Here is a 13,497-nt window from a genome sequence, read left to right as displayed (position 1 = left end):
AAGTTTTGGTATTATGGCTCTAAAAGCTCGAAATCGCATGTTATGTTGGGTTTTGATACATTGCGGCATTAGATCAATTGTTTTAATTCGTTGTACCTCTTGTAGACGGCAAAAATCGACGGGAATTATCGGTGACATACAGATGTCTGAGCTTTAAACAGAGCCCATTAATATGTCTGGTATGTACGCAGTAAATGTAACTTACTGTGGGCATTCATTGGCTACAGCAACAGCCTCCAATCTCAGCGAGTATCCTGGTGGACAGACAGGGGTGGAGCAGATCTGCGGGGCGCGGGTGACGCCGGGGCGGAGAGAAGGTAGTTTCGGAACGCATCTGAACTGTTGACACTCTTTGGTGGTGTTTGGTGCGACTGTTGGCAGGGTCGCCTTGTCGAGGGTGAAGCTTTGGGATTGTGAAGAACCTGTGGGCAGAGGGATCATATAAATAATTAGATATAGACTTTATTTAACGACTTACATGCATGGCGATTATTCGTTACGTGCACGACTGGTGCTGCCCTTATTTTGTCGGACTTTCTACGTTAAATCTTATAGAGTGAAATTAGTTCAAGCGGCTGCCACTAGTACTAATATCGGACATTCCATAAGATTACCTGTGTTTGTGACGATCAGCGCCACCGACTTCGCACATTGCCAATAAACAATTTGGGAGACAAAAGAAACAAACAATCAAAACACTACCTAATCATAATCAATTAATCATTTGGATATAATCTAATCGGAGAAAGAATTTTTAAAGACAGGATCGATACCATATATGCAATCCACCCCACACAAATGGGTTCTGATTTGTGTCAAAGAACTAGAGTGATATTTTTATTCACTAGATATAATTTAACTTCTTTTAATTGCCGTTATTGTGTCCCACTGCTGGGCAAAGGCCTCCCCTGTCTTTCGCCACTCGTCACGGCTTTGTGCATGCTCCCCCACACACTGCCACAGAATGAGTCCAGGTCGTTTAAAAAATAAAAAATAAAGATCTAGCATAAATTTAAATTTTGGTTAGCAAAAAGTGCAAGAAACATACAACTGTTTTTTAAAGTTGATGGGTCATATAAACACCAAAACCAAAGTTGCCAGTTTTGAGAACGCCACAAAAAAAGGAAAATCGTCATAAACTTTGTAAAACTCACCACCGCCATAACCGCCTTTCGCAAAACCGCCTTTCGCAAATCCTCCCTTCGAGTATCCTCCCTTCGCGTATCCACCCCTAGACCCTCCCTTAGCATATCCAGTCTGATATCGCCTGTAAGACTGTCGGGGGCGGGGTGGGGGTAGATCGGAGGTGGAGGAACTGGTGTAACGTGAGGCGATCAGGCGGACGAGGTAGCCGGGCGGGCATTTTACTTCTTCGCATTCTATGGCTGGAAAAAAAGAAAAAAATACATGATCATGTCAAAATTCGATGTAATAAATAAGCTGATAGGCGTAACTAGCAGTATTTTTGGCAGGAACTCAGAAATATAGATTCAAGTCCCTCATTAGTCAGAGTCGATCGGGTATTAGACAGACAGACAGACATAGAATAGGGTTTTAGACTGTGTTTAAAATAAATTATTTCACACCATGCACGAAATAAAGCACCAGATAATTATTAGAAAAACATAGCAGTCCTTTTTAAACACAAGTTCTATTTCGCCTTCACCTTTGTACTAATGACGAATGTTATTTTTCCTGTTTTGTTCTGAATTTTGTACAATAAAGTGTTGTGCTACTACTACTAGTAGTAGCACAACACTTTATTGTACTATTCATGTTTTTGTTGTGACTAGATATACATATTTGATTTGAAAAAGAATAGAGGAATTGCAGTTATTTACATAGATAACAAAACTTTAGTCACCACTCAGGGTGTTATGATCGTGCAATCCCTTTCATCATTAGAACAAATTCCAATCCTTAAAGTTTCTTATTGACCATCCTCACACTCACGTTTTACGGTAGTAGTGGCGGGTAAAGTAGCAGCTACAGTTGCCATAATCGTAGTCACCACCGGAGGTTTAACAGTGGTCACCAACTCACCACCCAAGGTGCAGTGGTGGAACAATCCCTCTCATCATCAGGACAGTCTTGCAGACTATCCTACTACTTCAACATTCAATCCTTATATAATCTACTCACGTTTAACGGTGGTAGTGGTGGGTAAAGTGGCAGCTACAGTTGGCACAATGGTAGTCACCACTGGAGGTTCAACAGTGGTCACCACCCAAGGTGCCGTGGTGGAACAATCCCTTTCATCATCAGGACAGTCTTGGAGACTGTCGCACCACTTCTTGACTTCCAGACAGAACTTGCTTGTTGGGCATATCTTGGTGCCAGCAGGGCACGGCTCGCACAGACATTCGCAGGTGGATGTCAGTTTTGGGACTAGATCCTGTGAATAATTTGATTTGATTTGATTTGTATAATAATCCAATATTATTATGGAATAATAACATCAATAAATTGCTCTGATAATTAGCTTAAGATAATTTATAAGTATGTTACGATTCATAAGTGCTTGTTGCTAGGCCTACATGAATAAAGTATATTTTGACTATTTGACTATTGACTAATAATTGTTCATAATATTGTCTTCGGTTACCGCGATAGTTACTATAACGAATTTCACATGAAATAAATTATTCATGAAATAAAACAAATAAAACGGATTATTTCGCGTATATTGAATTTATACTACATCCCGACGTTTCGAACCCTTTACAGTGTTCGTGCGTGCGTGTTCGCCCGTTGACCACGAACGCTGTAAGGTTTCGAAACGTCGGGATGTAGTATAAATTCAATATACGCGAAATAATCCGTTTTATTTGTTTTATTTCATGAATAATTTATTTCATGTGAAATTGTCGAAAGAAGTTGTGATAAATTAAAGACGTGTCGTACACATACTCGTGGTCTTAAGTGGTCGTCCACGGTAACTACACAATTTTATCGTCATGACAAAACAAGCGACTTTTACCATAAAGTATAAAAGCGTAGATTTAGGTTTGGGAGCGAAAGAGTCCGCAAACCTAACAGAAGCTAAGTTGCGAAAGTGATCGGACCGCCTTTTGGGTTACTTTCAGACATCATCAGGCCCCTGTTTCACCAACTTGACCACTGACACCTGACAATTTCCTGTACTTTTCAGTCTATTGCAATTTAGACAATTAGGGTTCCCAAAACTTACCGAAGCACATTTGCACTCCTTGACGGGCTTGCAGTCCGTCACACCACCAAGTTTGCAAACACACTCGTCGCAGTTAGTGCCGCGGAATGAGGAACCAACGGCGTACCTGGCAGGAAGAACAATTAGTTTAATAAAGCATTCTTTTTCGTATAGTTTGTCAAAGGACTGTCTCATTTCAAACACAGAGAGAGAGAGAATCATACTATCTTTGTCTTGTACTAGTACTAGCACCCAAAAGAAGGATGAGTACCTATAGTTTTCCTGGTTGTTACTGACTGACAAATTGGTTTGACCATTTTGTTATGTTTGACCATGCTCTGACTTTTTTAGTACATATAACCTACATTAAATGGCGGTAGTATCTCGGTACTCTTATCCTGAATGGTACACAACAGAGATAATACAAGCAATTAAACTCAAGCACACACTGCATAAGCAATACAAAAAAAGTGGCTCTGAGGATGACTACAATAAATTTTCAAATTGTAGAATGAAATTAAAATCAGCAATTTCACTAGCACACGATCAGTATCAAGACCAGATGCAGCAAAACTTGGCAAAGGATCCTAAATCATTTTGGAGTTTCATAAAAAAGAAAAGAGAGGGCAATAACTGTATTAAACTTATGGACGATGGTGGAAGGGTCTTATCACATTTTTTCATGTATGAGGCGTGAATGTACAAATGATTCTGAGTAAAATGAGCCCAAGAAGTCAATATTTTGAAGACATGAATGAAATGTACACTTTTTTTGGAAAACGCTCATTTAGGCCTTTTTTGTAGTTGGGTACATTGTTGTCAAAAAGCATCATTTTATGAAGTAGAACAGCTTATGAAAGCTATAAACGAATGGCGTGTTAGAAATTTCACAATAAGTGGTAAAGTACTTACGTCATAAACCCTTCCACCACGGACACTGAGCCTCTACCATCAGTTGCCAGAGTATTTCTCACTTACTTTATGTGAATAAACGTGCCTTATGTCACGTTTTACGTTTCTTTACGATCTAATGTGCCTAACTTCACTCCACTAGAAACGATGCTGTCCCTTTCTAAGTATACTAAAAAACAGTGCAAGAATTATATCGGAGAATTGTACAGCGCCCCTAGGAGTCACCTAAAGAACTAAATATCAAAGTAACCTACCGAAAACATCGAAGTTTGCAAATTGCGGGCATCTTTCTCTGTCAGTCTAATTACTCCTTAATTAGAGTAATAGAGAAGCATGCCCGCATATTGCGAACTGTGAAATGTTTTAGCTGTTTCTATGGTTTCTAATAGGGTGATCAAAAACATAAATGTGAAATAAGAGCCAAGTCCAATATTTAGAATACGCCTCGGGTGTTGATTTTGCGGAAAAAAGAATTGATATCTATATGGGTGCCAACTTGCCAAGTTCTAGTTCGCTTGTGATGTAATTAAAGTTCAGGATTTTACTTGACTAGTTTTTACGTACACGCTATATTATATTTGTCCATGTTACTTTTCTAAGAATTTAGTTTGTTGGTATAAAAACTAGACAAGACAAATCCTGAACTTTAATTTCATCCCAAGCGAACTAGGACTTGCACCCAGGGTAATTCGCCAGTGACTGGCCAGCTGGCCACCTTAAACTAATGATGAATTCTATTCACCTATAAACAGAATTCAATTTAGTATAGTTTCAATAACTGGTCAGCTTTCAATAACTGGCCACCTAATACTAAAATGAATTCTGTTTATACGTGAATATATAGCTGGTCAACCAAATCTTGTCAGTAAAAAAAGGCGCGAAATTCAAATTTTCTATGGGACGATATCCCTTCGCACCTACATTTTTCAAATTTGCCGCCTTTTTCTACTGTCAAGATCTGGTTGACCAAGTATGATTCATTTTTAGTTTAGGGCCAGTAACTGGCAAATTACCCCGTATAGGTAATATAGATTTCAATTCGTTTTCCGGCGAAGTCAACAACAACGCATATTTTTTATAAGTACCAAGTAATGAACTTGACTTTCATTTCAAATTTATGTTTTTGATGCGATATCATTACTTTCTGTACAGAAATTATTAGTATTCATCATAGTTGATTTCGAAACTAACATTTATTTCTATTTAAAAATTATTTCTAGTTAATATAACACATAGCCGCTGAGTCGCCAGTTCTCTTTTAAACTTGGCTTGACACGCTACCCGCCATTCTTGAATTTGTGCGAGCTATTTTGTCACTTTTTACAGATTCAACCTTCATTCTACAATTTTTAAAGATTTGACGTTGCCATAGTTACGAAAATATTAAACATATCAATGTTAGTAAACAATGTATAAAACAGTGCTGTGTTCAAGAAAAAAATGCAAAATAATATATGATAAATACGTAAACACCATTAATAATCGTGTTAGAATTATACCTTTGCGTGTTAAAAAATATGAAGCAAATTATACAGGCTAATTTGGCTACATAAATAAGATTATTATGTACCTATGTTGAAAATAGTACACACATGAGAAGAAATCTGTATTAAAATAGGTATGTATACTCGTTCAAGCAAATCTTGTCAGTAGAAAAAGGCGGCAGATTTGAACAATCGCGGGTTAGCAACACTACGTTTGAATTATTCGAAAATCGCGTGTCATTTATATCTTATCTGTGGAACTGTTTTGTTTACATTTCATCGATGTTCGATGTACATTGCTGCTTTTTGTTCGTTCCCTAGGGATACCATACTTTAGTTTGCTTTACATTGCTACTGACATATCCGGCTTGACAGACTATATATATGTTAGGTCTTGCCCTGGCCTCGCTTTGTGTAGGTTGCTGTACGTGCCGGCGTACTAAGTAAGTAACATTATACGGCCTTAACTGCGATCTGAATATTATGGTACCTAAATGATCTCGATCTTAGCACTTTCAGTGCCAAGCGCCCCTTCCCAATACAAAATGAACCCACTCAGCGGGTTTTTGGGCAGTGAATGTGTTAAACCTTATTTTAATTTTCAGATTGTGAACTACCAGCAAAAATGTTAAGTTTTATATTTCCTGTTCCCAAACTGACGAGACATGAAACATCATCACCACACACATGAAACATCGAACTGAACTTGAACATCGGGAAATAATATATAGGTAGTAAAGAAAAATAAATAAACTCACAGAACATTTGTATGTTTTATTTTATTTAAGATATAAAATAAGGGAATAATATAAAAAATACGTAGGAACTCTCTCTGTGTACATATAAACAATAGGTCTTGCAGTAAGTATGTATATTGTGTTACTATGTGGTATGTGCAACCGGCAACAACAACACAACATGTCTATATGTACCGCTCCTTGACATCATCATCTTCCTCGCGTTGTTGTCCCGGCATTTAGCCACTTGCCAACTAATCACTTCTACAATGCATACAACAATGAACGATCTGCTTGCACGCATGTACCGCTGGATGCCATCCGGGTTTGTATGGAAATGTTGTTTTCAATCATAGGTTCATGCCTAAAAGCAAAAACTGCTCGTAAGTAATGTGATCTTTGCAAATGTACTTAACTAAACAGTAGAAATAGGAGTAAATATAACTCATTACCTTTGTATCAAATCAGCTTTTTTTCGAGCTACTAATTGATTTATTCCGTATAGTTTTGCCTGGAGTTCACGTACTGTTATAAATAAATACATGCTACGTTAAAAATTGCAAAGATAATCGTGAAAAATATGTTTATTTGTTGTGTTTACAAGTTGACAGAAATTTAACGTCGAAAACGCACGTATTTTTCGATGACATCTGTCACGTTTATTCGCGTAAACGGCGTAAAGTAATTAACTTGTATAATTCTGGCTCAGTTTTCTTTATATAGTTAGAAAGAGAGCGTTTTAGGTGTGAAGTTAGGCATGGATAGAAAACTTACGTAAAAACGTTAGGAACTCATGGTACCAGTTGAAATTTTTAGTTCTTTAAGTGACCGGTAGAGGCACTGTACAAATACTCCATACATTTTTCTTAACGTTCTCACTATCGACTGTCATTTACGGAACTCATGGTAGTGCTTCTGGTCTCTTGTCACGCAGCTGTCCCCATCGAAATACTTGGCAGTCCCATTGTGGCAGTCGCAAGTCGCTGGCTGTATTCCGGGGCAGAGCACGCAGGCTTCCATGGTGGGGATAAAAGGTGATAGCGTGGAATACTTAGGCTGTTCCATTGCCCCAGTCGAACGACTGTGTAAGAGTCACAGCACATGGTGTATAGTACTCACGTCATAAACCCTTCCACACACGGGCACTGGTCGCGCGTCACGCAGCTGTCCCCATCGAAATACTTGGCAGTCCCATTGTGGCAGTCGCAAGTCGCTGGCTGTATTCCGGGGCAGAGCACGCAGGCTTCCATGGTGGGGATAAAAGGTGATAGCGTGGAATACTTAGGCTGTTCCATTGCCCCAGTCGAACGACTGTGTAAGAGTCACAGCACATGGTGTATAGTACTCACGTCATAAACCCTTCCACACACGGGCACTGGTCGCGCGTCACGCAGCTGTCCCCATCGAAATACTTGGCAGTCCTATTGTGGCAGTCGCAAGTCGCTGACTGTATTCCGAGGCAGAGCACGCAGGCCTCCGTGGTGGGGATAAAAGGTGATAGCGTGGAATAATTAGGCAGTTCCATTGCCCCAGTCGAACGACTGTGTAAGAGTTACAGCACATGGTTTATAGTACTTACGTCATGAACCCTTCAACACACGGGCACTGGTCTCTTGTCACGCAGCTGTCCCCATCGAAATACTTGGCAGTCCCATTGTGGCAGTCGCAAGTCGCTGGCTGTATTCCGGGGCAGAGCACGCAGGCTTCCATGGTGGGGATAAAAGGTGATAGCGTGGAATACTTAGGCTGTTCCATTGCCCCAGTCGAACGACTGTGTAAGAGTCACAGCACATGGTGTATAGTACTCACGTCATAAACCCTTCCACACACGGGCACTGGTCGCGCGTCACGCAGCTGTCCCCATCGAAATACTTGGCAGTCCTATTGTGGCAGTCGCAAGTCGCTGACTGTATTCCGAGGCAGAGCACGCAGGCCTCCGTGGTGGGGATAAAAGGTGATAGCGTGGAATAATTAGGCAGTTCCATTGCCCCAGTCGAACGACTGTGTAAGAGTTACAGCACATGGTTTATAGTACTTACGTCATGAACCCTTCAACACACGGGCACTGGTCTCTTGTCACGCAGCTGTCCCCATCGAAATACTTGGCAGTCCCATTGTGGCAGTCGCAAGTCGCTGGCTGTATTCCGGGGCAGAGCACGCAGGCTTCCGTGGTGGGGATAAAAGGTGATAGCGTGGAATACTTAGGCTGTTCCATTGCCCCAGTCGAACGACTGTGTAAGAGTCACAGCACATGGTGTATAGTACTTACGTCATGAACCCTTCAACACACGGGCACTGGTCTCTTGTCACGCAGCTGTCCCCATCGAAATACTTGGCAGTCCCATTGTGGCAGTCGCAAGTCGCTGGCTGTATTCCGGGGCAGAGCACGCAGGCTTCCATGGTGGGGATAAAAGGTGATAGCGTGGAATACTTAGGCTGTTCCATTGCCCCAGTCGAACGACTGTGTAAGAGTCACCGCACATGGTGTATAGTACTTACGTCATAAACCTTTCAACACACGGGCACTGGTCTGTTGTCACGCAGCTGTCTCCATCGAAATACTTGGCAGTCCCGTTGTGGCAGTCGCAAGTCGCTGACTGTATTCCGGGGCAGAGCACGCAGGCTTCCATGGTGGGGATAAAAGGTGATAGCGTGGAATATTTAGGCTGTTCCATTGCCCCAGTCGAACGACTGTGTAAGAGTCACCGCACATGGTGTATAGTACTTACGTCATAAACCCTTCAACACACGGGCACTGGTCTCTTGTCACGCAGCTGTCTCCATCGAAATACTTGGCAGTCCCATTGTGGCAGTCGCAAGTAGCTGATTGTATTCCGGGGCAGAGAACACAGGCTTCCGTGGTGGGGATGAAAGGTGATTGTGTGGGCTTGGGGGATGTTGCCGCTGGAGATGAAAAAATATGTTAAGGGAGCATTTGCTACTGAAAGCGAGTAGCAGCACTATTAGTTCAGGTTCAACGTGACCTACAAATGATCTTAGGTATTTTATACAGTTTACACAATAAATGAAAAAAAAATGTGTTCATTTTGAACGCCTCGTTCAGCAGCACTCGTCAAGCACAGCAGACAATTTTAAAAGAAAAATTAAAATTTATTAAGCAGGGAATATATTTATTTAAAGTTTTCTCCCTACATTTTTCCCAAGACTAGCTTTAGACACCCTGAAAGGTACTATGAACTACTATTAATTTGAATTGTAGGTATTACTATACTTACGATATGGTTCAAAGCATCCTATAGGCTCGACTCTCATCTCAATGTTGTCCTTCCACTTGGCTGGTAATACCTTCAAGTACCGCGCGTGTATGGGCGGACGGAATTCTGTGGTAACTACACTATCCCTGTTTAAACAATATAAGATTAACGTTTCGAGATATAAATAACACATAATTATCTAAAACAGAACTTAATATCGTAAAAATAAGGTTGAAAATTACCACCGACTTAAATGAATACACAACAAGTACCAATAACGACCTATAATAATGTGTAAGAATCGTAAAAGTTAATCCGTAGAATACCACAAGTCAGCCATTACTAATAACCGGTTTAGTGTTCTGCCATAATTATATTTCTTGTAGACTAAGAAATCGCCTCGGAAAACGACATACCTACCATTTGTGGGCAACGAAACTCTTCTAGTTGCCTACTTTGCTGCATCTATTGATCATTCTACCAACTAACTATGCTGGGTTAGCGACCCAAATAAATTTGCACATATTATATAACTAATAAAAATGTACTTGTCAAGACAATTAATTCTTAGTATGAGTAATGTTAACTCATGTAAGTGAATTGTAATATTCTTATGAGTAATAAAATTCTTTAAACCGAAATAGAATCTTGGCCACTGAGCCAGTGAAATAAGTATCTAAGTTTCTTCAACAAATTCCTGGAAACTGGTTACAATACAATACAATACAAATCCTCTTTATTGCACAACCTCAGAATAAATGTACATGGAAACCATAGAGAAATAAGTAAGACAAGAGTGTTCTCTCCGTACATCAGTTCAGACTATTAATTTCAGTGGCTACATCTAGCATCGAGTAGCGGAACTATCAATACTGCTACTTGACAATAGATGTAGCACCGACCGGAAAGTCTTATCTCAACAGCATAAGACTTTCCGGTCGGTGCTACATCTATTGTCAAGTAGCAGTACTGATAGTTCCGCTACTCGATGCTAGATGCTAATAGTCTTTTTGGTACTAAAACTGATGTATGGAGTGAGCACTCTATGTATTTTTTTCTCTATGATGGAAACACAAATAATACATGAAGACAGAGACATGGTTACCTGTCGAAGTTGGCGGGGAAAAGTTTAGTTGCACCGGTATCGTCCACAACTGGGTTGAAGGTGGATAAGTCAGACGTGTACATGACTGTGTAGGCCGTGACCCAGCCGTTGACACCGCCTTTGGTCTTGATGCCGGTTATGTTACGCGGGGCGGTGAAGTCGAACTGGCGACAGAAGTAGGTATATACATTAAAACAAATAATTAAATATGAGAACAACTTTCTTTTCTGTTTTAATTTGTATGTACAGACAAGAATAAGCCTGTGCCTGGGCCTGCAGTTAGTAACGCGAAAGCACTCTCTATTTATTAATTTATCCCCGACCATCAATAGTATAGGTACAGATGTAGTGCATAATTATTTTCCTTCGTATTTTTACGGAAACGTACGAACGTGTCTTGCCATTTCAGTCGGTCTCGGTACAAAACGTACTGAGGTTGACTGAAGTATCAAATACGAACGTTCCGAGACAATACGATGGAAAACAATTATGCACTACATCTGTATCCATTCGCGCCCATAGTAAATGAAAAGCTATTACACTCGGTTTAGACTCTCGCGCGAGCCACGAGACGAGCCGCGAGCCGCGCCACGAGACGCGAGTCCACCGTTTACACTCGCGTTCGGCTTGTCATTCGGTTATAAACCTTATGCCGTGCCGTTAGTGTTTAAATTATATTAGCTCGACAAGCTTGCGAGCCACGAGACGAGCCGCGAGCCCACCGCTTACACTCTCGTCTCGTGGCTCGGCTCGCGGCTCGTCTCGTGGCTCGCGCGAGAGTCTAAATCGACTATTACGGCGCCACATTCCAAAGACGTACAAGATCTGGTCTTGTTCGAAAGCTGGGAAACGTGACGTGTGTAATATTCAGTCCATTCAATCAGGTAGAATTTAACCTATCTAAATTCTGACATTTCCTACGTTTAGGGTACAACTGGTACAAGAAAGGGTCCTGTCGACTCGGGTCGGGAATGTTTCCCAAAAAGTTTTAAGTCGAAATGTTTGTCATAATTTGTGTGGTTTAGAAACGCTTAACTTTTCAGGATTGCCATTAAACAAACCTAACCCAACATACAATACAATACTCTTTATTGCACACCTCACATACACGTAGATAATTCTGTCTAATGTCATGTGGTCATGTTATGTTATGTCATGTGAAAAGTTAACGGCTTCAGTTTTAGGACTAATCGAACGAGCGAGCGAAGCGAAGCGAAGCGAAGCGAAGTTCTTACATTCAACTTGGAGCACACGGCTGGCTAGGGGCACGTCCCGGCATTTCGATGTTTTTAAGCTGGACTATCAGAGGATAGTTTGATACACAATGTTCTAATTTAAATGAAATTGGGTAAACGTGTAGTTGAGGGCATTATATTTTAGTCATCAAATTATGAGCTGGCTCGATCAAGGGGTTATTGAGTTAGAAGAGTTTAGAAGGCTAAAACGCTATTTGTGAGGGGTCTTCCTATTCTGGTCACCTTTTTTGCAAGAAAGTATGGTCGAGTTTGGTATCAAATGAAAGTGCTCGGCTTATACATTTATAATATAGTTTTTAAATTTACGATTTTAAAATAATGATCTAACATTTTGGCGAACTGCGAGTTCTCAGTTCGGGGCGAACTACTAGTGATAATATGACAAACAATACATACATGAGATACCCCGTCGACTCACCATGATCCACTCTCCGGGTGTGCTGTATAAAGGCCTCCATCCCCTCTGCCCTGATAGCGTGAAGTACTTCCTATCCTCGTTTTTGGAGCTGACTTCGATGCTCTCAATGGGGAGGTCAGCTGCTAGCCCGAGGGGTTCCGTGCACTGTAGAGGCGCGAGCGTGGTTGTAGGCACCGCTGTTGGAAAACATGCTTTATATAGTTGGTCAAACCAATATGTCAGTAAATAAGAATCAAAACATCCTTTTCTTTTGGGTGCCAGTACTAGTGTAAGACAAAAATAGTATGATTATCTCTGTCTATGTTTGAAATGAGACAGTCCTTTGACAAACTATAGTGAGTAAATGTGACTTTTTCAACTAAAAGGTACCATATTTCGGTTGTCGATAAGGTTGATTTCAAATTGAATCTTTATGGAAATAGTGCCTTATTGACAATCGACAGTAAGTACCTTTTTGGTTGAAAATGGCACGAATAAAGATTTCACCGAAATAAACATTCACGATTTTTGTAAGGAAGCGTGAAGCGTAAGCGACGCGTCTCCGTGTCAGATTGAGAAAAAATGCTTTCGTATTTCTGGCTGTTTTTAGGGTTCCGTACCCAAAGGGTAAAAACGGGACCCTATACTAAGACTCCACTGTCCGTCTGTCTGTCACCAGGTCGTATCTCATGAACCGTGATAGCTTGAAAATTTCACAGATGATGTATTTCTGTTGCCGTTATAATACCAAATACTAAAAACGGAATAAAATAAATAATAGGTGGGGCGGGGCTCCCATACAACTAACGTGATTTTATTGCCGTTTTTTGCCTAATGGTACGGAACCCTTCGTGCGCGAGCCCGACTCGCACTTGGCCGGTTTTTTAATGGTAGAGCGGTAGGGATTCAGCTCAAAGAGCTAACAGTTCACTAAAGCAGCGGCAGACCTCGCCACACGCGGAAAAGCCAGCCAATATTGTTGTTTTGATTGTATAGAGAAAACCTAAAAATAAGAAAAGCACTCACGATAAGGCTCAAAGCATCCTATAGGCTCGACCCTCATTTCAATATTGTCCTGCCACTTGGCCGGTAACACCTTCAAGTACCGCGCGTGTATGGGCGGACGGAACTCCGTGGTCACCACGCTGTCTCTGTTGAAACACAATAAATACCATAAATCGGTATTTGCGCGATTAGCGAAAGTATAGACTAGGAATCCTCT

At 40.9% G+C, this 13,497-nt stretch overlaps 1 protein-coding gene across 1 annotated transcript in view; it reads right to left on the bottom strand.

Annotated features, from left to right (window-relative positions):
* LOC134649117 (hemocytin) overlaps positions 1-13,497 on the bottom strand; it is a 126,209-nt gene that overhangs the window by 38,071 nt on the left and 74,641 nt on the right. Inside the window, exons 49-57 of the mRNA XM_063503833.1 lie at positions 13,302-13,426; positions 12,297-12,472; positions 10,623-10,786; positions 9,539-9,663; positions 9,032-9,206; positions 3,191-3,296; positions 2,143-2,395; positions 1,155-1,385; positions 206-422 (exon numbers count right to left, since the gene is read on the bottom strand). Of these exons, the coding sequence (XP_063359903.1) occupies positions 206-422; positions 1,155-1,385; positions 2,143-2,395; positions 3,191-3,296; positions 9,032-9,206; positions 9,539-9,663; positions 10,623-10,786; positions 12,297-12,472; positions 13,302-13,426 (1,572 nt within the window). The remainder of the gene's footprint in view (positions 1-205; positions 423-1,154; positions 1,386-2,142; positions 2,396-3,190; positions 3,297-9,031; positions 9,207-9,538; positions 9,664-10,622; positions 10,787-12,296; positions 12,473-13,301; positions 13,427-13,497) is intronic.

This window comes from Cydia amplana, chromosome 6, assembly GCF_948474715.1.
Source record: "Cydia amplana chromosome 6, ilCydAmpl1.1, whole genome shotgun sequence".
In the NCBI taxonomy this organism is placed as follows: Eukaryota; Metazoa; Arthropoda; class Insecta; order Lepidoptera; family Tortricidae; genus Cydia; species Cydia amplana.
This window is presented reverse-complemented; position numbering and strand designations above follow the sequence as displayed.